Source organism: Cydia pomonella, chromosome 14 (assembly GCF_033807575.1).
Source record: "Cydia pomonella isolate Wapato2018A chromosome 14, ilCydPomo1, whole genome shotgun sequence".
Classification (NCBI taxonomy): domain Eukaryota; kingdom Metazoa; phylum Arthropoda; class Insecta; order Lepidoptera; family Tortricidae; genus Cydia; species Cydia pomonella.
Genome location: NC_084716.1, coordinates 18,454,070 through 18,481,941, shown reverse-complemented (window position 1 = coordinate 18,481,941; position 27,872 = coordinate 18,454,070). Strand labels below are relative to the sequence as shown.

The 27,872-nt window shown below is 39.1% G+C and overlaps 2 protein-coding genes across 3 annotated transcripts in view; both read right to left on the bottom strand.

Annotated features, from left to right (window-relative positions):
• The window catches only part of LOC133525150 (transcription factor egl-13), a 531,288-nt gene that overhangs the window by 203,829 nt on the left and 299,587 nt on the right, over positions 1 to 27,872 (bottom strand). The window contains exon 1 of one of the 2 annotated variants that reach the window (XM_061861412.1): positions 824 to 1,972. The exons of the other annotated variant lie outside the window; for it this stretch is intronic. The gene's annotated coding sequence lies outside the window, so the exon portion shown is untranslated. Of the gene's footprint in view, positions 1 to 823; positions 1,973 to 27,872 lie in introns of those variants that run through there. 2 annotated transcript variants of the gene reach the window in all.
• On the bottom strand, positions 20,917 to 23,216 carry LOC133525223 (uncharacterized). The gene is made up of 2 exons (XM_061861511.1): positions 22,884 to 23,216; positions 20,917 to 21,910 (listed from the first exon to the last, which is right to left on the bottom strand). The coding sequence occupies exons 1-2, from the start codon at positions 23,214 to 23,216 to the stop codon at positions 21,278 to 21,280; spliced, it is 966 nt and encodes a 321-aa protein (XP_061717495.1). The 3' UTR covers positions 20,917 to 21,277.

Genomic DNA, 27,872 nt, shown 5'->3' with positions numbered 1-27,872 from the left:
AATATGAAACTTAACCATTCACAGGTATGTGTCTGGTGATCTATGACAACTGAATAAATAAATATGATCAAAATCGTGGGTTCAAATCTCATTCGTGCCGGATAGACCAAAAAATCGTTTTCGAAAATAAATGGCTAGAAATTCAGTCAGGACTCAGGACTCTTATCATACACAGAGAAAATTAATTAATTGGCAAAAAGTTATCATTAAAATAATACATATGCTAGGGTCGGCAACGCGCATGTAACTCCTTTGGAGTTGCAGGCGTACATAGGCAACGCAGACTGCTTACCATCAGGCGGGCCGTATGCTTGTTTGCCACCGACGTAGTATAAAAAATACAAAAGAATTGAAAAGAATCCCAGTTTTGGATCCATCAAGTTCGTTATTCAAAAACGGTAAATGTGCAAAAAAAAATTAAAAAGTAATTTATTCACAACGTTTAACAAAACATGAAATTATTAAAAACTACCGTAATCCGAGTTATTTTTACATACAATCAATAATAATCCCTTTTATTCAAAGCGATCAAAAAGTCCGACTTTCATCCATCATTTGACCATGTCAAATGTCAGACGAGCTGAATGGAAAACAGGTTCTTTTCACACTGGTAAAACTGCGAGGTATTTCGCAACCTTTTGCCACAATAAGGGATTTTATTCAAATAAGAATACAAAAGGACAGACGAATTTACTTATTAGGGACTTTTGTTAAGTTTTTTGACCGTTTGGACCAGTGGGCAAGTTACAACATGTTTGAAATTATGTTTAACGATTTTTTTTTGCTGTGGTCAAAGTATTTATTTAAATGTAATTTCACATACCTTCAGCAGTGTTACCATTGTTCCTTTCTGTTTTCGAGACATCAGAGAAAACCGGCCAGCATTCAACAGAAAAAAAAAAACACGTCTAAACAGTCTCACTCTTTGGCATTATAACACAGTTCAAAACTTTAAAAACACAACACAAAAAAACGAACGCTCAAACTCGTACACGATCGAACGCGGTTCGAAATTCGAAAATCAGACGTACGTCCGCTCGATGCGACGCGCCGCTACACAATGAAGCAGATCGAAGCGACAATACGCGCGCGCTACAATGCCTGCCCCCCGCCCCGCGAGTGCGACAAGGACGCACCTACCTAATGTCAGTGCCCTACGAACAATACCCCGCTTACACACCATTAAGTTACACTACTTTAATAAAATCGACCTTTTTAACAGTAAAGACTGCTGTATTGCAGTATTAATGACGGTTTAGTGTTAATGTTGTATAAGGTTTTATTTAGAAATTGCAAAATAATCAATTGTCTATGCGGAATAACACAAGAATCTATACAAAGCGGACGCCCATCCTTTTCTAGCGCAGTGTGACCGAGCGGCGCGCGCTGTCCCACTCCCCCCCATTATTTATCAAATAGGTGCGCCGCGTTCTCTCTCTAGACTCCGCCCTACGATCGTCTTAGTCCCGCGCACAGTGGTTCCAAGGTATTGTCGACGTGCACACAATGAGACCCAGTGGGTGTGTTGGGCGTTTAAAAAGTCAATACAATCCGTCCAGAAATTTTTCTTTCTTCTCTGGGCGTTCACAATGCCAGGCGTGGCTTCAAGAAAACGCTCTATTGTATTGGCGTTATTGTGCACAACGGTTTTTCCCAGCGATCCTAAACGAGTTATTTTTACATCTAAATCGATTGAGCTATAAAAAGGACATGTCATGAGCGTCGTTACATGTATTTTAATCCCAATGCCAAGGTTGTGCTAAATATAGGAGGGTCGCTAAAATGAGCGTTTTTCGTAATTTCGTAAACGCCTAATTAGAGAATGTAACGAACCGTTCAACACGTGTTACTTACATGTTTGTTTTTTTTTTCTTTTTACATATGAACACACATAATTAAGATAATGCAATGCAGCCAACACACACACCTAATTTATATAAGAATTAACAATCGAATTCTTTCCTTAAAAAAAAAAGTCATACACAATAGGCAATTCGGTCTTATTAATATTGTCTTTTGTTCCGATTAGTTATTTTTTTGCTTTATGAAACATGGCATAATATAAAATCACTACTAGAGTTTCTGATCGATTTCATATTGAAATCTGTGTCGAAATAAATTCAAATTTCAACGACTATCGGCCCGATTCGAAGAATGATTAAGACACGTTTAAGATCGATAACTAAACGACATGTCAAAATTGACGTTTATTTCGATCCCAATAAGATCTATCTACGATATTTCTACCGTCAAAGTGACATTGGTTGCCCGAATCGAGCTGTTTCTGTGAATTAATACGACATACAAACGATATCTAAATAAGAACTTTTTTTTATTACATACACACAACCATCGTTACAGGCTATCCTAATTCGACATTATGGAATTTGACACACAAAAGATAAGAATTACATAGTCAGTAATACAACTTATCGTTATCGTATCTCATTCTTCGAATAGGGCCGTATATTTGCTTGAATTTTTGAAAATTGAAGCAAATATACGGCCCTATGTATGTGTACGAACAATGTCTTTTTTTAGCCCTTTATTTTGTGTTAGATGTCTTTACTTAATAAACAGTTGTCTTTACTTATTAAACAGTTGACTGTTTAATAAGTAAAGACATCTAACACAAAATAAAAACCTAAAAAAGACATTGTTCGTACACAGCTGCCCGCCCGGGAGCGTGACCCACTTCACCCCCCTATTATCTCCCAAGGGGTGGGGGGGGGCTTTATTACTGTTTCAATATTGCTTGGTTTCGCTTACATTCAGCTTTTATGTGCACATGTGTGTGTATTGTATGTTTTAGAGAGAAGTTATTCCGTGTAACATACGCTATGTCGTAGACGATAACATGGGTTTCCCGGTATGTAGCGAAAATGTTTCGTAGAGGCAAAACGACAACGTGTCGTGATTAGCGCTGAATGGGTTAAGTAATACGAAGTGAAACTTGGAAATGCGGTTTTTTTTTCCTTCCTTCTATTATCTCCTGAGGGTCTGGTGGGGGTGATTACTGATTCAGTGTTGCTTCATGGTTTCGCTTCAGGATTTTATTTGCCATACGGCCTGGTTTGAATAATGATTAATTAAGACACGTTTAAGGAAAGATCTTTAAAAGATCGATAACGAAACGACATGTCAAAATTGACGTTTTTTTTAATACCATGACGGTGGCAAACAAGCATACGGACGCCTGCAACTCCAGTTTATTTCGATTCAGCTGTGATCCCAATAAGATCTACGATATTTCTAACGTCAAAGTGACATTGGTTGCCCGAATCGAGCTGCTTCTGTCAATTATACGACATACAAACGATATCTAAATGAGAACTTATCTACCAGCAGCGGTATCATGGTCGCATTTTTATCATCTGTCATCTCATGCGTCACTTTCGCACTTACATATTTGTTAGAACGTGACAGGCATGGTGACAAATGACAAAGAGCCGACCGTCTTAGCCCCACAGGAGGGCTAAGATGGTCGTCGTTTTATCATTTGTCACCATGCCTGTCACGTTCTAACAAGCGTTTAAGCGCGAAAGTGACGGGCATAGTGACAAGTGATAAAAATGGAATTATGCTGCCTCCGCGGAACTTATCGTTATCGTATCTCATTCTTCGAATCGGGCCGTTTGGCTTTTATTTATTTTATATGTGTTGTGTTTTGAGAGAAGCGAAGTTACTCTGTGTAACATATACAATATTAAGTAGGTATTAAGTGACATACTTGATGCGTTTTGTTGTTAAATATGTTTTTTTTTTGTTATTTGACCCCCCTTTTATATCCTGGGAGGTGAGGGTGGTTACTGTTAGCTTTGTTTCATGGTTTCGCTTATATTGAGGTTTTTATGTGTGCTGTTGTATGTTTTAGAGAGGTAAGGTCTAATTTTTGAGTTTGTTTTCTATATGATAGAAATCTTTTTTTCATGGTAGGTTAACATGATTAACCTTAAAAAATATATATATAGGAAATTATTACACAAATTGATTAAGTACCACAGTAAGCTCAACAAGGCTTGTGTTGAGGGTAATTAGCACGATATATATAATATATAAATACATAGAAAACACCCATGACTCAGGAACAAATATCCATGCTCATCACACGAATGCCCTTACCAGGATTTGAACCCGGGACCATCAGCTTCGTAGGCAGGGTCACTACCCACTAGGCCAAACCGGTGGTCCAACATTATATTATGGTATTTTTTTTAAATACCACGTAGTAGGTAGTGGAAAACGTTTTATCCGAAATGGAATTTCATAGAAAAAATATCGTTATTTCGTTAGATTTTAAAAGCTATTCTTCCCTCTTAAATAAATATGAAATTACGAAAATAAGATGTGTTTGTGTAACAACTCTACAGCAGATTATTAATGTATATTGTAAATCGTATACAGACTGTTTCCTATAAGTGTAACCCCCCACAGCTACACTCATAAAACAATACCCGTATCTCTAAACCAACCTTTCCACCGAACTTAAAACCCCGGCCCCTAGGTAATCGCTATCGATCCCCATTACTCGATTTAATTTAATAAATATGAAATTACGAAATAAAGTGTAACAACTCTATACAGCAGATAAATAGTGTATTTTGTAAATACTTAGTATCCGTATACGATTTACAAAATACACTATTTATCTGCTCCCTATAAGTGCAACCCCCCACAGCTACACTCATAAAACAATACTCGTATCTCTAAACCAACCTTTCCATCGAACTTAAAACCCCGGCCCTAGGTAATCGCGGTCGATCCCCATTACTAGATTTATTTTAATAAATATGAAATTACGAAAATAAAGTGTGTTTGTGTAACAACTCTACAGCAGATAAATAATGTATATTGTAAATCGTATACAGACTGTTCCCTATAAGTGCAACCCCCCACAGCTACACTCATAAAACAATACCCGTATCTCTAAACCAACCTTTCCACCGAACTTAAAACCCCGGCCCCTAGGTAATCGCGATCGATCCCCATTACTAGATTTAATTTAATAAATATGAAATTACGAAAATAAAGTGTGTTTGTGTAACAACTCTACAGCAGATAAATAATGTATATTGTAAATCGTATACAGACTGTTCCCTATAAGTGCAACCCCCCACAGCTACACTCATAAAACAATACCCGTATCTCTAAACCAACCTTTCCACCGAACTTAAAACCCCGGCCCCTAGGTAATCGCGATCGATCCCCATTACTAGATTGCGTCCGTTTTGTCCGTCTTACTTGGTCAAAGAGATTGTTTTCAATGTCTTTGATTTTCTTAATTGGGGCCGTTACTTATGCAGATTAGAAATCTATGAGCTGCATATTTGAAAGGGCAGATGTGATTTATAGTTGCTTGGTTTATACGATTGTTTGTTTTGGGACGGTAGTGTGGGGTATGCTTGAATACGTTCGAGATCATATTGTTTGAATATATTTGCTACTTTGTGCCACTGACGACTTTACAGAGGAAGTGCTTAAGCATATTGAAAACTAGTAGGTAGGTGGATAAATATTAATAAGGATTTTGAAGTAGTTTAAAGACTACAGGGTAAGTATAGGGCTCTTATTTATTTATTTTTACATTTCGACGCTTAAGAATCAATACTGTCTAACTAACATTTTTTACGTTTTTTACCTTTTAATGCAGTTAGATGGAGAAAAAAATAACGAACATAACTGCATTAAAAGGTAAAAAACTTAAAAAATGTTAGTTAGACAGTATTGATTCTTAAGCGTCGATTTCCTACTAACTTTTGTAGGTCTCTAGATTTTAAAGTGTATGGAGACGACGTTTGTCACCGTTACTATTATTTTATTACACAAATTCATCGTAATTCATAATTGTATTACCGTAAAACCACCCAACTATAGTCCAAAGCTCCCAACTATGGTCCACAAATAAACTCGTTTTTTCTCGTTCAGGTGTGTATTTTACTATATTTTTGTAGTTCTAAGGCAAAGTATGTTTATAAATGGAAGGTAAAACTAGGAGTAAACCAAAAAAAACATTGGTATAGATGTTACTGTAAAAGCCCGAAGTACGGTAAAACCTAGGATATACCGGTAAGACCTAGGTTTTACCGATGCCGATCGGTAAAACCCCGAAATGTGAAATAATTATTGTTCACTTCGGGCTTTTACCGACATGGATTTGGTAAATCCTAGGTCTTACCACGGCGACCGGTAAAGGTTGAATCATGCACTGGTTTTTGACAGTATTAGATGAAAATCTTGTATCAGTGTAAGGGGCGTTACATGTAGCGCCATTTAGAGTGCTGCTTCGTATTGTTTCGGCTATTTTACTAATCATATAGATCTAGGTCTTTCGGTTTTGCTGAAGGTGAGAGTGAACTCTACTCACTGCAAATTCGAACGCCGTGCATGAGTAGGGATGTAGAAGCCCTGAGAGCAGAGTAATGTACAGTGTGTCACATACCCTCTGTAAGCAATATGCCCAGTTGGTGGGAATTTTCGGCCTGTAGCTAGCCGCTGTAATGGGTAACAGAAACGCGTTCCGTATGTGCTTCGCTTTCCAGATGACTAGGGTGCACTGCATAATGCAGAGATTATCGTATCGCGAACGATTGGCATCTTAACTAGGTACCAAGGTTTAGGTATAGTTTACAGAAAAAACAAATTAGGTATCTATTAATAGTTCTCGCTTGTTGAAGCGATCAATCTTGAGGATGCTGTTGCGGCTGCCGAAGCACTGCAGCGCGTCCGGCATGTTCGCTGAGGCGCGAGTAGATGACTTTTTTGCCATTAGGCGGAAAAGAATCGCCTCCATACTGAGACGGGTGCACGGCAGTACAATCGCTCATCGAATCGAATAAAATGTTAGGTATAAAAGTAAATAGTTTAGCACAACCTTTAATATGTAGAAAAGGACGTATTTAAGTTTCGTCTCGTACCCAGGGTATAAATAAAAAAAAACCGTTTATTTCAGATCACTGATCCATAATGACTATTAGTATAAACTTAAAACTATGCTAATTAGGTACCAAGAGAAAAACAAAAATAAGAACTTATAACTAAACACTAAGATGTGTGGAAAGTAGGGGCGCAGGTTGCCATACTCTATTTCGCTCTCCCACATTGCCACCTCCACCCAAAACTTTATAACGGGGCAGTCGAGGCGCTCGGCCAACACCTTGAGTAGACTGTTGCTGCTGCCGCGCGCCCGTCTCAGCATGGAGGCGATTCTTTTCCGCCTAATGGCAAAAAAAGTCAGCTACTCGCGCCTCAGCGAACATACCGGACACGCTGCAATGCTTCGGTAGCCGCAACTGCATCCTCAAGATGTTATTATACTGAACGCGCAATGCGTTATAGGCTCGTTATGTAAACTTCACCCACAGGCTGCACGTGTAGAAAGTCTGACAGTAAGCTCTAAAGAGCGTCAATTTAACTGATGTATTACACCGTGGGAACCTGCGGGCAAGCCATCCATACCATCTTGTGGATTGCCAGAGGGACTATGCAAATGGATCGCTAGCTTTTTGTCCGGCAGACGCATACGAGCCGTAGTAGACGGAAGCTGCTCCGATAGCATGGACATTAACGCTAGCGTTCCGCAAGGTTCTGTGCTATTCCCAACGCTGTTTTTGCTGCACATCAATGACATGTTGTCTATCGACGACATTCATTGCTATGCAGACGACAGTACTGGGGATACCTATTACACAGGCCGTGCCAACATCCCTCGTTCCGTGGTGCTGGAGACTCGTGAAAAGCTTGTGTCGGATATTGAGAGCACTCTATCCAGAGTTTCGGTGTGGGGTCGGGACAATCTAGTCCGATTCAACCCCACAAAGACACAAGTTTGCGCGTTCACCGCTAAGAAAACCCCTTTTACTATGGCCCCGCATTTCCAAGACAGCCCTTACCATGTCAGGGAGTATTGGGATCCTCGGTGTCGACATCTCCAGTGACGTCCAATTCCTTAGCTACGTGGAAGGGAAGGCTGCGCTGGCATCCAAAAAACTCGGTGTGCTCAATAAAGCGAGGCGATACTTTACTCCAGGGCAAAGACTGCTGCTATATAAATCGCAAGTCAGACCCCATATGGAGTATTGCTGTCACCTTTGGGCAGGAGCACCTGCATGCCAGCTAGGACCCTTTGACTCAGTCCAAAGGCGCGCTGTGCGAATCGTTGACGATCCCAAACTCACAAGCGGTATTGAATCTTTAAGTCTAAGGAGAGACTTTGCCTCCTTGTGTGTGTTCTACCGCTTGTACAATGGGCTGTGCTCTGAGGAATTGTTTGACATGATGCCAACGGCCACTTTCTATCACCGCACCGCTCGCCGTCGGCAGGGAGTTCACCCTCACACCTTAGAACCTAAATGGTCGCGTACTGTGCGGTTCAAGAGGAATTTCCTCCCGCGGACGCTCCGGCTGTGGAATGAGCTCCCTTCCGAGGTTTTCCCGAGGGTCTACAGTATGGAGTTCTTCAAAAAAGGAGTGTACAGGTTTTTAAAGGGTCGGCAACGCGCATGTAACACCTCTGGAGTTGCAGGCGTCCATAGGCTGCGGTGACTGCTTACCATCAGGCGGGCCGTATGCTTGTTTGCTACCGTCGTGGTATACAAAAAAAAAGCATATTGCCACTCATTGCCGTCGCTCTTTTTTCCCTTTCCAGATCCAGATCGTCATTCAATTCAGTTGTAAGCTATGCCCCAGATACTTAAAGCGATCTACAACTTTTAGGGGTACGCCACACAACATGGTCCTCGGCTCCGTAGACGGGTTGTACTTACGAGCTTTGAATATAACAAGCTGACTTTGGGCCGTGTTGTATTTTAGACCATGCTGCCCGGCGTATTCCTCACAAATATTGATGAGCTGTCGTACCGCGTCAGCCGAAGGCCTCAGCAACGCCATGTCGTCAGCGTAACTTATATTGTTAAAACACACATCACCTGTATGGCAACCGACATGTGCCCTGCTGAGTGCCTCGATCAACTCGTTTACGTAGACGTTGAAAAGGAAAAGGGATGTTAGCCCTCCCTGTCTCGCTCCACATTGTAGTTTGTACTCGTCAGACTCCTCTCCCGCCCATGTCACTCGGTTGACCTGGCTGTTGTACCGATGTTTAAGCAACGCGACATATTCAATGGAATCTCCCGTTTTTGTAAGCTTGTACTATAGCTTGTCGTACACAATCAGGTCAAACGCCTTTGACAAGTCCAGAAAGCACGCATAGATCGGTGTGTTCCTGTCCTTGTAGTACCTGACAGCTTGCTTAAGACACAAAATCGTATTTTCGGTCGACATCAGTCTTACAGAATAGAGCTGTAAGATTTCAGTTCAAATAACCCCTTAGCGGCGCGGTTCCTTTGTTCCGACCGGCCGTACTAATAGTTCCTAGGGACGCAGAGGCCTCCTTTCGCATCCACATCAGCTGTCCACGGCGCTTAAAGACGTTCCTGGCTAACCAGGAGCGGCCCTCGGTACGACCAACTAGCATGACAAGGGAGTACCAACATACCACAGAACCAGACAGGCTTATTTCTGTCCCTTACGCATCTTAAAGCATCTGGGTGTCATTTGATCATCCATCCATAGTCGCTTCAACAGGCGAGAACTATTAATAAATACCTAATTTCTTTTACTGTAAACTATACCTAAACCTTGGTACCTAGTCAAGATGCCAATCGTTCGCGATATGATAATCTCTGCATTATGCAGTGCACCCTAGTCATCTGGAAAACGAAGCACATACGGAACGCGTTTCTGTTACCCATTACAGCGGCTAGCTACAGCCTGAAAATTCCCACAACTGGGCATACTGCTTACAAAGGATATGTGACACACTGTACATTACTCTGCTCTCAGGACTTCTACATCCCTACTCACGGCGTTCGAATTTGCAGTGAGTAGAGTTAACTCTCACCTTCAGCAAAACCGAAAGACCTAGATCTATATGACTAGTAAAATAGCCGAAACAATACGAAGCATCACTCTAAATGGCGCTACATGTAACGCCCCTTACACTGATACAAGATTCTCATCTAATAATGTCAAAAACCAGTGGATGATTCAACCTTTACCGGTCGACGTGGTAAGACGGTATATCCTAGGTTTTACCGTACTTCGGGCTTTTACAGTAACATAGATACTTAATTTCCTTTCGAACTTGTGGACCATAGTTGCAGTATTGGACTATAGTTGTGTAGTTTTACGGTAATATATTTTTTTTTTAATAAAAATGTAATTCCTTACGAAGAAAATAAGGCAACATAAAGGTTAAGTCACACGTACAAGATGCCGACCAAAAATAGCCGACGGACGAACGCTAATTGGCCGTATCGGATTCAGCATTGTGGTGTTTCCGGCGTTTCATTCGTCGCTGCAGTGCGGGTAATAGATACACTGATAGCTATACGGGTGTCAAAATACGTTTTCATCACACTTGCTCGGAAAAGATCTTGTTTATTATAAAGAGATATTTTTTGTTCAATGCTGCTGGCACGCACAGGGAAACTACACACAGAACACTGGGGAAACCAGACTGGTTGCAGACAAGCCAAACAAAGCCATGCCTGGCACCAACGAAAAACTCACAAGGGCGCTCCTGCAACAGGGTTGTTTCCAATTTTTTGAAACGCTTGTATTACGTTCTATATTAACTAAAAGTTGCCCTAAAATTCAACAACTAAAAACGGCTTTAAATATGTTAAATTAACAAAATATATTTTGACATATGCTTTCGAGCCCAAAACGTTCTTTGAAAATTGTGTGACGTCACAGTTTACGGTTTGACACACAACTACATACACACGTAGAAGATACGAAGTGTCAACTGACATTTGTCATTTGTTGTTTATCGCCTAACTGTCAACAGTGTCAATCCGAGAGTTGTGACGTCATCAGAATCTTCAAAGACGTTTCGAGTTTGGTCACGTGACGTGTGCGAAAAGATATTTTAAATTCAATATTTACAAAAATATGGTCATTACAGGTCCCCTAAAAGTAGTTTAACATGTTCTTATAAGCGCTGGTGGCCTAGCGGTAAGAGCGTGCGACTTGCAATCCGGAGGTCGCGGGTTCAAACCCCGGCTCGTACCAATGAGTTTTTCGGAACTTATGTACGAAATATCATTTGATATTTACCAGTCGCTTTTCGGTGAAGGAAAACATCGTGAGGAAACCGGACTAATCCCAACAAGGCCTAGTTTATCCTCTGGGTTGGAAGGTCTGATGGCAGTCGCTTTCGTAAAAACTAGTGCCTACGCCAAATCTTGGGATTAGTTGTCAAGCGGACCCCAGGCTCCCATGAGCCGTGGCAAATGCCGGGACAACGCGAGGAAGAAGAGAAGATGTTCTTATAATCCAAAAGAATTTATTGGGATACAATTCTGCCCTAAGATTTGTAGATGGAAACGACCCTACTAGGGAAGGTCCGACTGAGTATGGTAACCAGTGTCATAACAGGTCATGGACTATTTAACAAACATCTTTTCACAACAGGTATCACAGACTGTCCCCTATGCCGAGGAGGCATGGAGACAGAAGAAACAGCCTCTCACGTGGTGCTGGAATGCAGCGGAGTGACTCCATACAGGGCTAAACATCTCGGATCTCCGAGAGACCTCCCCGAGGTCCTACTCAACATCAAAGGTTTGATAGGATTCCTTAAGTTTCTTCTCAGTTTATCAATCTCTTCTTAACTAAATTAAGTTAACTGATCTATTCCTTAATTATATAATACTTAAAATAGGTCTGTGTAATATCTACAAATGACAACTGCATCCTAGGAGCCCAAGTTACTTTAGTAAGTAAGTAAGTAAGTAAGTAAATATTCTTTATTGTGCACCATACATTTAAAAATAGACAGGAAATGAAAAAACACGTAAAAGTTAGGTAACAACAGGCGGTCTTATCGCTAAGAAGCGATCTCTTTCAGACAACCTTACGGACAGACAACCTTACAGACTTTAGTTAGTTTGGGATCCACTTGTATTCATGTGTCGGGAAGATTGTTTACTGTTGTCAATAAATTATTTTGATTTATTTATTTAATTATTTAATTTGATTAATTTAACAGCCCTTTTAAATATTTTTACATAATTTTCAATCATGGCTGAATGCCGAATAGGTCTGTGCCTCCGATGCCTAATCTGTGAAGAAATTACAAAATGGCGGACAAATGTTTATGAATTATTTCGCTTTTTCTTCGCAAGTGTGATGAAAAACATTGTGTGTAACTCCGGGGGTAAGAATATTAGCGACGACGCTAATCTTAATTAAACTTAATTAAATCTTTTTTTAAGTACTTATAAACCTAAAAAGATATCTGTTATACTACATAACATAACTCTCAATTTAACTCCCGACGGTAACAACATTAACAAAGTTCACCATTTTAACTGAACTCCAAACTAACCTAAAGATACATTAAACCCCCCAAGTTAAAGATTGCCCTCCCCTTCGAGATAACGGGTTCATTTCAACCCTTCACCCACACAAATATCTTTTGATGATGCGTTTTAGCCTTAATTCCAATCTAAACTGAACCCTATTCCTTTAAACTTAGAGTCTATATCAGTTTGTTGATAATACCAATATTAATTCATAATCAACACAATATGTGTGTAGTTGGTAAGCACACATTGAGAAATTATTTCCGCAATATCGTATCACGCTTTGCATTTTCGTTGCAAATAAAACCTTAAGTGCTTTAGAAATGGTTGTATTTTAATTGGCAAGTTTGAGTGAGATATTATTTTTAAATGTTTTTTCTGGGATGTAGGAAATATATACCTGTGTTAATATTGTAGACATGATTATGATGTTGGAAGGTTTTCAATCCTTTTGATCTGTCAGTTGTGTCTTTAATTTGGTGATTATTAATTTTAGTGGCGCTTTAATACTATATATTTGGAATGTTTCCTCGCGTCATGTGAGCATTAATGATGTCATCCAGAAAGGATAGATTCGACTGTCATATTGAGAACTCGTGATATGGCGGGCTTATTCTTTTTTACCTGAGAGCAAAATTTTACGTGTTATTTTGAGGTTAGGAGGCTAAAAAATACATTACTTGATCCGTCTACGGTTTAAATAAAATTGGTTTTCAATAGTAATGCTATGTAAATAATAATTCAGCCTATATACGTCCCACTGCTGGGCACAGGCCTCCTCTCATGTGCGAGAGGGCTCGGGCTATAGTCCCCACGCTAGCCCAATGCGGATTGGGGACTTCACATACACCTTTGAACTTCTTCGCAGATGTGTGCAGGTTTCCTCACGATGTTTTCCTTCACCGAAAAGCTAGTGGTAAATATCAAATGACATTTCGTATGTAAGTTCCGAAAAACTCATTGGTACGAGCCAGGATTTGAACCCACGACCTCCGGATTATGACTTTAAGTAAACCCTATCGCTCAACAATTAAAGTTCATGACTGTAAGTACCTGAAACTTAATCAGTAATATTGAGAATTTATGTTATCTGAGCCCCTAGTGTAAATTTATTCGATAGCGAAACGTAGGATTTAGAAACAGCGCGGCCAAGCGGGACGTTTTGGAAACTCAAATTCCCATACATAATGAGACTTAACGCAAACGCGTACGTCACGTTTCGTTATCGAATAAATGTACACTAGGGGTACCGTAGGTAAATGTATTCGTCTACCTACAGATAGACCTAGACTTAGGGGTTTGACGACCGGTCTGGTCTAGTGGGTAGTGACCCTGCCTATGAAGCCCATGGTCCTGGGTTCGAATCCCGGAAGGGCATATATTTGTGTGATGAGCACAGATATTTGTTCTTGAGTTATGGGTGTTTTCTATGTATTTAAGTATTTATATATTACGTCATGTAATATATGTAATTTACATATATTACATAATGCTTCTCGCTTTGTGTGATAGGGCACAGCCAGCGGATGTCATTCCAGATCTAGAGCAGAGCCCAACTGGGGAAGTACCTCCACCTTACAGAAAACAGCAGCCAAATAACACTAGACCCTACTCTTAGTGTTGTGTTCTTGCCGTGTACATAGGCTACGGAGACTGCTTACCATCAGGCGGGCCGTATGCTTGTTTGCCACCGACGTAGTATAAAAAAAAACGCTGTCTGAGTACCCACAACGCAAGCCTTCTTGAGCTTGTCATATAATATTTATTTATTTATCAGAACCTCCTAACTATTGTCGAAAGAAGCCTATACACCAATAAAACGCCAATGTTTTCAAAGAAAATTCCTTTAATAGCTTTCACCTTTCACCAATTAGTCAATAGCTTGAGGTACCTAGATTAGTTGATGACCTATAGCTATTCTATTCAATCTGATACCAGAGATAATGGCAAGCTGTACCTGAAAGGTTAATAAAAGGTATTTCCTGATATTTAGAGTAAAGTGGGTTCGAGAACACAGTAAAGTCACTGATACCGTATACCAAACTCTGAAGTTCTGCGTCGCTCCGGGATGTACGGCATGGAGGCGCTATTGATGCAGCGTCAGCTCAGATGGTGTGGGCATGTTCTCCGAATGGACGATCGCCGCTTGCCTAAAGCTATATTCTACTCAGAATTAGCAGAGGGAAAGCGGAAGCACGGCGGTCAACACCTTCGATATAAGGACGTGCTAAAGCGCCACCTAAAGGCGTGTGCGATCGATAATGCACGTTGGGAGGAGCTCGATGCGAAACGGTCATCTTGGCGATCTACCATCTTCGAATCTACCAAGTCGTTTGAGGAAAACCGCCTCGCTACATTAGACGTAAAACGCCAACTACGCAAGGATAGACCTAAGCCCTCCTATGTGTATACATACAACGCGGCGGGTCAACTATACTATTGTGAATGTGAAAGGGTGGTCACATAAGAGCTCATAAGAGGAAAAACCCTTGATTGCTGAGGTCGCCGTCATCGAAATCGATGTGGAGGACTATATATATATATATATATATATATATATATATAAAGTCACTGATGTAACCAGGCGAAAGGCAAAACTCACAAAACTGAAGTGGGAGTGGGCTGGGCATGTGGCCCGAAAAGACGGCTCGTGGTGCAAGAGGCTGGTAGACTGGAGACCTTGGGGAGAGTTACGTCCAGCAGGGAAGCCAAAAATGCGCTGGTTTGACGATATCAAGAGAACAGCTGGATCGAAATGGGTACATACAGCGCAAAACAGACCAGAATGGCAAAAAGCCTACATCTCAAAGGTTGAAAAGGGCTAAGAAGAAGAGAGAGTAAATAATTTACTGAATAAGAGATAGATAGAGATATAAAAGACAGCTGTAAGCCTTCAGTAAGAAATAATAAATAAATAAATATTATAGGACACACAGTAAGCTCAATAAGGCTTGTGTTGAGGGTACTTAGACAACGATATATACCTATAATATATAAATATTTATAAATACTTAAAATACATACAAAACACCCATGACTCAGGAACAAATATCCATGCTCATCACACAAATACATGCCCTTACCAGGATTTGAACCCGGGACCATCATCTTCGTAGGCAGGGTCACTACCCACTAGGCCAAACCGGTCGTCAAAAAGAAATGCATATAATATATACTTGGAAAAATTCGACCAATGCCGCCGTGACCCCGGTGGCCGAGTGGCTCTGGCACTTATCGCGATAGCAGAGGACGCTGGTTCAATTCCAGCCTGGGGCACTGGAGTACCAAACTTCTCGGTGAAGGAAAACATCGTGAGGAAACCGGACTAATCCCAATAAACCTAGTTTACCCTCTGGGTTGGAAGGTCAGATGGCAGTCGCTTTCGTAAAAACTACCTACGCAAATTCTAGGGATTAGTGGTCAAGCGGACCCCAGGCTCCCATGAGCAAAATGCCGGGACAACGCGAGGAAGAAGAGATACTTTTAATACGTAGTCCGATCAGTTACTTTTGACGCTAACTTGGGCCCATTTCTCGAACGGTATTAGACTAATATTAGTCCACGATTTGTCAAGTCGTATGGGTTACCATGGCAACGCACTAATAATATTAGACTAATAGCGTTCGTGAAATGGATCCCTGTACTTTAAATACATAAATATTATAGGACATTATTACACACATTGACTAAGTCCCACAGTATGCTCAATAAGGCTTTTGTTGTAGGTACTTATTAGAAACGATATACATACCGTAAAACCACCCAACTATAGTCCAAAGCTCCCAAATATGGTCCACAAATAAACTCAATTTTTCTCGTGCAGGTGTGTATTTTACTATATTTTTGTAGTTCTAAGGCAAAGTATGTTTATAAATGGAAGGTAAAACTAGGAGTAAACCAAAAGAAACATTGATATAGATACTTAATTTCCTTTTGAACTTGTGGACCGTAGTTGCAGTAGGTATTGGACTAGAGTTGGGTAGTTTTACGGTAGGTATATACATAATTATAAATACTTAAATACATAGAAAACAACCATGACTTAGGAACAGGAAAGGAGAAAATATACATGTTCATTACACGAATAAATGCCCTTATACCTAGGTAAAAAACTTAAGTAAGTCACCTGTTGTATGTAGTTGTGACGTGTTCGAATAGACATTTGTTTTGTTTGTGTGTGTCTTTTAAACATGTATTTTCTATTCGAACACGTCACAACTACATACAACAGGTGACTTACTTAAGTTTTTCACCTATACCAGGATTTGAACCCGGGACTATCGGCTTCATAGGCAAAGTCACTTAGACTACATTGACTAACTGTAGATTTATTTCAAAGTCAACTTAAAGGGAAACATTTACACATTTCGCCTTAAAAATATCGCTAACTCACCTTAATGGAACCATTAGTTAGCTTAATCATCATTTGTAACGTCCCCTATGAAACACAATCAACTCGACAATCGGTTACTTAATACTATATTACCAATTCAAATTGAACCTTAATATGAACCAAATAAGATTGATATTAGTTTGACTGTTGACAGAGAGATACGAGGTTTTGTAAATTAGTTGTGGTATTACGTGTTTTCAGTAATAGATGGACATTTCACTTAGTTTTTTAAACGGAGCTTTTACGGGAAAAATGTGCTTCATTCGGCCACTTAACTGTGGCCATTTTTTCTAACATGGGCATTAAATCGCTTAATGCTTTTCGGTTTTTTAAGATTTTTAATGGAGACAGTAATCAACGGCCATTAGGTGTGTTTACGTCAGAAATATATAAATAGCATTTATAATGTCATTGAATTTTACTGTAAGTTAGGTAAGTTAAACTTATGTACCTAATATCTAATATACATTTGGCCCGATTCGAAGAATGATTAAGACACGTTTAAGATCTTTAAAAGATCGATAACTAAACGACATGTCAAAATTAACGTTTATTTCGATTACGCTGTGATCCCAATAAGATTTATCTACGATATTTCTAACGTCAAAGTGACATTGGTTGCCCGAATCGAGCTGCTTCTGTCAATTATACGACATACAAACGATATTTAAATGAGAACTTATCTAAACCAGAACTTATCCTTATCGTATCTCATTCATCGAATCGGGCCGATTATTGATTGAGTAAGATGTGTAAAATCTAAGACAATGTCGTGCATCGAATTTGACAGGTATAACGAGATGGCGCAGTACAGCACCATCTGTTTTGGATGTGGAACTAAGTAGCACGTTTTTTCGTAGACTTCTCTGTTACAATCAATTCTCATTGCTAATATCTCTCGAACTCTTCACCGATTGAATAATGAAACTTAATTTCGAACCTCTCTAAAACAAAGTAATTTGATATGATCCCACGTCAAGTATCAGTCGAGATGACATGTGTGTGGTCATAATATTAGTATTATAATATGCGTGTAGATAAAGCAGTGTATTTATCTACCTAACTGTAAATAATTAGGCATAAAACACTCGTGCGATGTTTTTATGAAACTCGCTATCAGCTCGTTTCATAAACCCACACTCGTATTTTAATGTCTTTCATTACGACCCTGAGCAATCGTCGTCACAAAAGCAGTTTGATTCAGAAATCGAAGAGCCTAATTTCAAATCGAACACTTCAAATTCCGAACACCAATCAAAACGGTTTTTCTTAAAAAATTGAAAACCGTTGGGCGTCGTTCAGACGACAATGGGGCATTGTTGTAGGCGTGGCCCATTGTGCCCCTCGACCAATCAGAGGACGCCGTTCAACAATAGCGCACCGAATTGGAACGCGGAGCCAACTCTATTGTGATTGGTGTGGAATGTGTTCTAAATTTGAATTTTGCGGAAATGGAACGGCCAATTATAGGCAGTGGCGGTTTTAATTGTTATTGGTTGATGGGGTTAGGTTTAGAAATAGGTAAACTTGACTGAAATACAGGATATTTATTTAGTCAACTTATAATTTATGGGCTGAATATATAGATTATAGGTCATATTGAACAACTTTTACTATTGGACCAATCCCGAAATCGCGAAAAAAAAAATACTCTCCCATAGAAAATGTCAAGGTCAGACAGTCAAAAATAGTCAAAATGTATGAAACAGCCAAAAAATTTTCGTGATACGGGGTTGGTCCCATAGTAAAAGTTGCTCAGTAGGACCTATATATTCACTCAGTAAATTATTGCAGGTGATTAAATAAACATCCTGCATTTGCCAAGCTTCTTTAAGTTCTTTTATATAATTAAACCCGGCCAAGAACCTATACGAATAATACGATATGATAATTATAACATTCATTGCACACGACAATAGTTTGAAAAGTCAATGCGTAGCGCAAACCTATCATCCATATCTTGTCTAAAATTATACTTGAAAACTCAACTCTATGTTAAAGGTGATTAAATTCAAAATTATAAAACAGGTCAACGCGATGTGAGCTTGCTAAAATTACACGATATGCATTCGCTCACTTACCAAGGGACTAAAACATCCTATATGACTTAAGTGTATTAATTCAAAAGAAACCTTATTTATATATACATAGAGTAAAAATCAAACGAAGAACTAAAAAAATATGAGCTTGCGTTAGTTACCGGTTCGTTCATTAAAGGCCGGATGCCGAACAGGTGGTGAGCCGCCTCCGTACCAAGAGATGCAATAACGATAGCGATAAGGTGATGTAGTTTCATGGTACGAAGGTAGGAGCAAAATTGTAGTTTTCAAGTTTTGCGTATGCGATTTCAAATGTTAATTTTGAAGGGGAAAATAATTTAATGTGATAATTTATGCTTTAGCCAATAAAAAACAAGTTTTTAATCCAGCGCACAATACGCTGAGTTTCTATTACCATTTCGCTGGCAACGTAGTGTATGGTCCTCGAGGCCTATGGAAATGATAATCCAATAGACTTAAGAGGGAAGAATAGCTTTGAGATCCTAGCGAAATAATAGTACTTTTTCTATGAAATTCCATTTTGGGAGAAAACTTTTTCCAATTAAATCTTAACAAATCACTTTGATTTTGATATCGATCGCTTCAGCATAATATATTCTACGTTTCAGAGTCACTTTTGCAGTTTTGAATTTGGAACCTTCTTTTATTCCGTTATGGTTCAAAATTCGATTCGAATTTGTCCTTTTAATAGGACATCGGGACCTAGAAGAAAAGAGTCGAAATAAAAAATTTGAAAAATCAAGAAAAAAAAATCATACCTACATTAGAAATTTATACAAATACCTACTTATAAAAGAAACTGAATCATTGGAATACATAAATATAAAAGCAAAAAGAAGAATGAAAATATTGCCCTTACCGAAGTAGGTATAACATATTAACCTTTTGAACGCCAAGGACACGTAAAGTCGTCGTTACTAGTCGTGCCCACAGCGCCAAGGACAACTATAGGTGTCATGGCGGACGCTGTCAAAGTAACCTTCACACTTTCGAATAAGGTTTACATTAGCTCCCTTGCGCCCGGGACCTTGGCGTTTGAGTGATGTTTGTGTTTATGACATAAAGCGATCAAAGGGTTACATAATGGAAATTAAGGGCTAGTTAAGTATAGTTGGACCCGGGTACGTCCTTAAACTACGTCCACAAGAGAGGTATGGGCATTGTGAATGTCATCTCGCTTTGTGTGGTAGGGCACAGCCAGTGGATGTTATTCCAGATCTAGAGCAGAGCCCAAGTGTTGTGTTCCTGCCGGTGAGTAAGGTTGCCAGAGAGCTCAACGAGGGGGGGGGGGGGGTTTAGGGTCGGCAACGCGCATGTAACTCCTCTGGAGTTGCAGGCGTACATAGGCTACGGAGACTGCGACGTACTTAGTACAAAAAAAGTTGTCGTTGAAATTCAAGATGGCAAAAACGTCTCGAGAATATTGTGTTTTGCTCATTAAATATTGATAGCTTTATTATGCAGAATTATCGTGGAAGCGTGCAGCTAATGAAAAACTAATCTTAAAACGCGTTTAACCATGTTTTAATTTAATCAACACCCGGCAATCCATCGTGGCTTTAATGGTGCTCCCACACAGGCTGTTACAAGTGTTATTTAACATTATAAAACATTTGTTATATAACATTGTATAACAAATGTTATACATTGTTATCGTGTTATGTAACATATAAAATGTTTTAGATCAAATTGCAACAACTTCATAAGTTGCAGGTGCTCCCACACTGGTGTTACATTGTGTTACTATAATGTTAGATGTTATATGGTTATAAAAGCTCCCAAATACCGTAAATACGTCAGTGCAAGAGGTTTCCGACTCGAGTAGACATGGACGAGGATTTGGTCATTGGGTTCGCTCTTTATTTTTTATTTTTGCGAAAAAAGAAAAAGCGCTCTTGTTGGATGCGTCGCTCTCTAAAAGCGAGAGAAAAGTACAGCATGACGGAATATCTGTTGGATTTGGGGATTGATGGCTGTTTAACCGATTTTTTGAGAGTAAGCAGTTCACAATTTGAGTTACTGCTCAATTTAGTTGGAAAGAAAATTGCAAAACAGGACACCAATTGGAGAAAACCCATAAATATTACGGAAAGACTAGCAGTCACCCTGAGATTTTTGGCAACAGGAAGTAGCTATGTGAGTCTTGGAGATGTATTCAAATTATCAGACCAAGTTATATCTACTATCATACCCAACGTGTGCGAGGCTCTTATTGAGGGCTTGCAGAAATTTATACAAGTAAGTGATCAACAATTTTTTATATACTAAATGATAAGTACAATCAACATTTCTCAAAAAGTATCATTATATAATTTTCAACAAAAAATAAACTAAATGTAACATTTTACAATAATCTAATAAATGCTTTAGGATGATTCCAATAAACCACAAAATATTGTCTTAAAATTATAGAAAGGCTTGGTATTGGTAACAAACAACTTAAGAGAAACAAGAATCTATTCTCCGTCTTGTAAAGATTCCAACAAGTCATTCAAAGATTCTTGACTTGATTCTGAAATTACAGAGCTATTATCAGCTTCCGAAGTGAAACTTGATGTACTAGTGTATCCTATGCTGTTACTAGCTTTCGAGGTGGATGGAACTTGTGCACAAGTGTATCCTCGGCTGTTATTGGCTTCCGAAGTGAATGGACTTGGTGCACTAGTGTAACCTGTGCTGTAACTAGCTTTCGAGGTGGATGGATCTGATGCACTACTGTATCCCCTACCGTTACGCATATCAGACACGTTTCTCATATTTGGATGCCAATCATATTCTCCTGTGCATGCATTAAACAAAATATTGTTGATATGATACTGGGCAGTATTTCTAGCATAATCGTTCTTGACTTCTTTGAGTTTCATTGCGACATATTCTCCAAAGGCGTCAATTTCATTTCTATTACATTGCCGAGCTTCATACATATTTTTCAACAATTGTAAAGCTTCTTCTGACGTTGTGTCCTTTTCTTCACGCTTCTTTCTTTTATTGAATGTTGGTTTTGGTACAGTAAATGAATTTTCTTGCGGAATTCCCTCAGTCAAGCCGGTATTTTCTTCTAGATTTCTTTCTATTTCATTATTACTACTCTGAAATGTAAATAAACATAGATACATATATATATTCTTTATTGCACCAAAACAGTAATTTAACAAAATAAAAAATATAAATATTTATTGTGAATATTAAATATAGTTTACTGAGTTTTTTGGAACTTATGTACGGAATTTAATTTGATGCCATCCCAGATCACGATGACATGCTTGTTTCAGATGCCGAATTCGCCTCAAGAATGGTTACAAGTGGCAAATAACTTTTATAAAAGATGGAATTTCCCACATTGTTTGGGAAGCATCGATGGAAAACATGTAGCCATACAAAAGCCAATTGGAAGCGGAAGCGAATATTATAATTACAAAGGATTTTTTAGTGTGGTGCTTTTAGCGTTAGTTGACGCAAATTGCAATTTTTTATACGTAAACATTGGCTGCCAAGGACGCATAAGTGACGGTGGAGTTTTTGCAAACACAGAGTTTCGAAAGAAATTAATTGACGGTGATTTGAATTTGCCCACTGACAGACCCTTGCCAGGAAGAACCAAATCTGTTCCTTACGTGTTCGTAACGGATGATGCATTTCCACTAGAGAGGCATTTGTTAAAACCTTTTCCAGGACCGCAAAATAATAATTCTAAAGAAAGGATATTCAGCAATAGATTGAGTCGTGCAAGAAGAACAGTAGAGAATGCTTTTGGAATTTTGTCAGCTAGGTTCAGAGTTTTGCGAACAGTATTGCTACTAGATCCACAAAAATCCACTAATTTAATTATGACATGTGTTCTTTTACATAATTTTCTAAGAAAATCTTATGTAGAAGACTATGATACTGAAAATGAAGATAAACAATCAATACATGATCAGTTGACATCGTTAGAATCAGATCAAACACACACAGATGATGGGAAATTAATAAGAAACGAATTCGCTGAATATTTCATACATGAGGGACTATTGAATTGGATATCTAATTACTATTATTAAAAGACGGTAAAATGAAACTCACCTGCTGCAATCCACCCTCTAAACTTAAAGATGGTTTATTTCGGTCCTTTAGAAACATGAGCTTTTTAAATGCAAACCATTTAGTGTGTCCATCGGCTCCTGCGCCTGATTTAGGTTTCTTGTACTCTCTTTGAAATTGGCCTATGAGTGACCTAATTTTTTTTTCGACTAACTGTTTTTCCACATTAAACTCATTGGCGATTTCCATCCAAGCATCGTGTTTTTTATTTCGATTTTTGTAATCTTCTGACAATGTATTCCACAGGACATCCCTTGCTTGAAACATGTCAATAAGCTTGAAAACATCGTCGTTACTCAAATTAAGAGTTGTCATTTTGCTCATAATTAAACACCGAAATAAACTGCAGTTTCACATGCGAATGACATGACAACTTTAAGTAAATGCGTCCCGTAATCACATCTACCCCCGCGCTCTTCGTATTTCACTCTCCCGATAAAATGTTGCATAACATTGTAACATTCGTAACATTTGTTATAAAGTTATATAACATTGTTATAAAACATATTTTTGTTTTAGGTGTTATATAACATTTTTATATCAATGTGGGAGCGTTTACAACATCTAACAAGTTGTAACAAAAGTTATAAAGTGTTTAACAATGTTATCGTGTTTTATAACGTTATTTAACACTTATAACAGTCTGTGTGGGAGCACCATAAGTAAAGTCCAGCTATCTCTTTACTAAAAGCAACTACCGAACAACGTCATGCTCTACGAGCACACTTAAAACTTACTACTGGGGCCCATTTCTCGAACGGTTGGAGTCTAATATAGTAGATACTTATAGAAATACAAGCTATTTAAGCATTGCCGCAGAAACATACAAAATTTAAAAACCTTATTTACATTCTCTTCATTGCTTGTCGTCATCGATTAACTATCTGTGCTATAACTAATCTTATTAAAAAGTTACATGTGTGTACAAGTTTTCACAATTTTCCATAGCGCAGTTTAACGATTTTGCTCGCTTATGGGGCCGCAGAGTACACAACGATATGTTGTATAACGTGCGGCTGCCATAGAGTAACGAAAGATGGAGACAGAGGGTGAACTTCTGTCAGGCAAAGAAGGGCTTTGGAGCAGGCTATCCACGCCTTCGTCAGACAGAGAAGGACTTTGGAGCAGACTATCTGCTCCTGTAACCGGAGGAAATTAAAGCGCTGCCCTTTAACTCCATCATTAGACATATGGAGGCGGTTTGAAAAGCTTTTGAGCAGGCAAAAGGTTGCTCTTGAGGGGGCGATTGCACAAAACATCCCGATGGGTTAAAGTGTATCTGCAAGGGCCCGGAAACAATAAGATAAGAACATATCTGAAACTACATCTTTTGTAGGCTTATAGTTAGAAGACACGGACGATACATGACAATAGCTTGCGATAGAGACAGACCAAGATATGTTGGCAGCGATTTTTACAGCCCATACAGTGTAAGTGTTGTTTTAAACGTCAAACTTCTATGACATTATGACGTTTACTTAACACTTGCACAGGCTGGGCTATCAGAATCGCTGCCAACTAATGTTAGCCTGACTATTCATCCCCAATTATTACGCCGATGTTAAATTCAGGCTCGGAATCTTTTACCATATATTCATAAACGTGTACTAAAATTACGATGCCGCTGATCATCGTTTGTCCCTTTCCGACGTATTGGTATGATGGAAAGGGACAAACGATGATCAGCGGCATCGTAACTTTAGTACACGTTTATGAATAAGGGGGTTGATGTTTATCTTAACTAAAAGACCATCGATGTGATTGTGGCACATTTTCCAAATTTTGCGGTTTATTTAAAGGTACATCGACACCGCAGTTATTTTTTGTGGAGCAACTGCGAAAAACAGTTATTCAGAGGATACAAATAAGTTAGCAAATCACATATTACTTCTGAGTTTAATACTTCTTAAGACACTTGTGATCATACCGATTTTGGTTACACTTTTTAGACCCGCGCGGTTGTCCTTAAACTACGCCAAAGAGAGGTATGGGCACTGTGAATGTCATCTCGCTTTGTGTGGTAGCGCACAGCACAGATGTCATTCCAGATCTAGAGCAGAGCCCAACTGGGGAAGTACCACCACCTTACAGAAAACCGCAGCCGAATAACACTAGATCCTACTCATAGTGTTGTGTTCCTGCTGGTTTTTTTTTTTTTAATACTACGTCGGTGGCAAACAAGCATACGGCCCGCCTGATGGTAAGCAGTCTCCGTAGCTTATGTACGCCTGCAACTCCAGAGGAGAGGAGGAGGAGGATGTGAGTAAGGTTACCAGGAGCTCAACGATGGTGCTGAGTGTTAGGCTCGGCAACACGCATGTAACACTTCTAGAGTTGCAGGCGTCCATAGGCAGCTTACCATCAGACAGGCCGTATGCTTGTTTCGGTACGTGGTGTGAGTACGTCGGAACGTACGTACGTTCTTTTTGTTAGGTATACTAATACCTAACAAAAAGAACTTTTGATATTTGACAGTCAGTTTTCTACATTGTTGATCTGTGAACGTTTGTCGCATCTTCCTTACCACTCTATCCCCCCAACCACCCCCACCCACGTCTTGGCAATGTTTAGTCGTGCCTGTATAGACATTTTGTTTGCCTCACAGCGTCTTTTTCTTTGTGTGTGTGCCTTTATGTCTTTGACAGTCGCGCTTCTGTGGCGTGAGATTTAGGAGCGGTGTCTTAGATGGTATCATTTAGGTTGTGTTGAGGTTATGTCTGGGTTCTGAAACGTTATGTATATTAATAAAAAAATCGAAAAAGTGTGAGTCGGACTCGAGCACCGAGGGCTCCGTACTGTTTAATATTTGTTGTTATAGCGGCAACAGAAATATGTCATCTGTGAAAATTTCAACCGTCTAGCTCTCACGGTTCCTGAGATACAGCCTGGTGACAGACGGACGGACTGCGGAGTCTTAGTAATAGGGTCCCCTTTTTCCCTTTGGGTACGGAACCCTAAAAATGAATTATCATTATCATATCACACAAAAGCCAATAAATGTTGGAAAACACCTCATCCAACGGTTTCTTGCAGACTTTACAATAAAAAATATTTCTGTAAATCTTGGTAGTCTTATGGCGTTACTCGAGCGCCACTTTTTTATGTGAACTCTTTTGCCACGTTTGTGTTACTTAGAAAGTACAATGCTCTAGAGCAGAAACGTATAATCTGCACACTTTTTAGAACAACGACTCACTTTCAGAGCATGGAGAAATGACAAATATTTAAACCGACAATTAAAAGCCAGGCAGTCGCAAGCAATACTCGTATTAGGCACCTACTTATTACGTAAAATTGCATTCAGAAAAACAAGATGATCATCATTATCACTAAATTCATCAATAATAATGCTATCTTACTCATGATTATAACGATAATATAATATCCGACACCCCACGGGGTGATTTGGAGCGAATAATTAGAAAACAAGAAGGGGATCAAATGTCTTAATGGGGGTGATTGAGAGCGTCGTTTTTATTACATGGACGTAAAATACTAGTCCCTTTTTATTCATAAACGTCTAGGTACTAAAGTTGAATAGCTAATAATCGTTTGTCCCTTTCCATCATACCAATACGTGGGAAAAAATATAGCAAAATCGGGTAAAGTACCCTCGTTCCCAAAATTTCACTTACCACCCTCGTTTCACAGTCTACTATTACAAAAGACTTGGCAGTCTTGGCAGTCTTGGCAGTCTTGGCAGTCTTGGCAGTCTTGGCAGTCTTGGCAGTGGCAATGAATGGTTGCGCCATTTAACGTGGAGAACTTCATTGAATTATTTAACACTTTTATCAAACATCAAACATTTATTCAGCAAATAGGCCACAGGGGCACTTTTACATGTCCATTTTTACAAACAATAAATTAAAAAAAAAACATATACAAATATCGAATCTATGAAATAATAAATACTTTATTAGAGATGTATACTGTCTCTAAATGTCAAATTACACAAAAAAAAACTATGATAAAAAAATAAAACCATAAAATACTAAAATTCTTTAGAGATGTATAAGTCTCTAAGTGTCAGAGATAAAATATAAAAAAATATATTAAATTATCCTTAGAGATGTAGAGGGTCGCCAAGGCTTGAATTCTTATATAAATAATTAAAAGACAAAAAAAATTAAAACAGACAAGAACCGAATGAAGTGTCTCACGTTAATGTCACTCAAAAGTAAAGTTACATACTTTAACATAACCTGTACCCCGTGTAAGCTTAACTATAGAGATGTAAGTACTTACGTATATCGTACAAGCTCGTCTGTTATTAATTATTATAGATAAAATACGGAGAGTATTTTTTTAAACCAACCATTCTCGCGTATCTAGACATTAAAAACAGCAAAACCGAAACAACAAACAGTGAGCTGCAGGGATGGCGGGGGGGGGGGGGGGGGCAAAAAGTAAAAAGAAAGAAGCGGGGCAAAAGAGCAGTCGCTTTGTGTGCCACCCCTGAGGTAGCGTCAGCAAATACAGCGCGGGGACCCGTTCGTTTTGTACTTTGTGAAGGACACAATAGGTAGGATTCTGGTATTTCTGGTACCTATTATACCGTAACATATTCGACTTTTTTTTTTTTTTTTTTATATAGGACATTATTACACAAACTGACTAAGTCCCACAGTAAGCTCAATAAGGTTTGTATTGAGGGTACTTAGACAATGATATATAAAATATATAAATATTTATAAATACTTAAATACATAGAAAACACCCATGACTCAGGAACAAATATCCATGCTCATCACACGAATACCAGGATTTGAACCCGGGACCATCAGCTTCGTAGGCAGGGTCACTACCCACGAGGCCAGACCGGTCGTCAAAGAGTATATATATTGGAGTGAGGAGTATATATTGTACAATGGGCTGTGCTTTGCAGAATTGTTTGACATGATGCCAACGGCCGCTTTCTATCACCGTCGGCAGGGTGTTCATCCTAGGTCATCCTGCAGAGGTTTTCCTGAG

What these genes read in the sequence shown, in the direction of transcription:
- LOC133525223 (XM_061861511.1), bottom strand. Translation starts at nt 23,216, where the DNA reads ATGACAACTCTTAATTTGAGTAACGACGATGTTTTCAAGCTTATTGAC. An exon ending in TAGAGGGTGGATTGCAGCAG is followed by an intron (nt 21,911 to 22,883) that starts GTGAGTTTCATT and finishes TTTACATTTCAG; the next exon opens with AGTAGTAATAATGAAATAGA.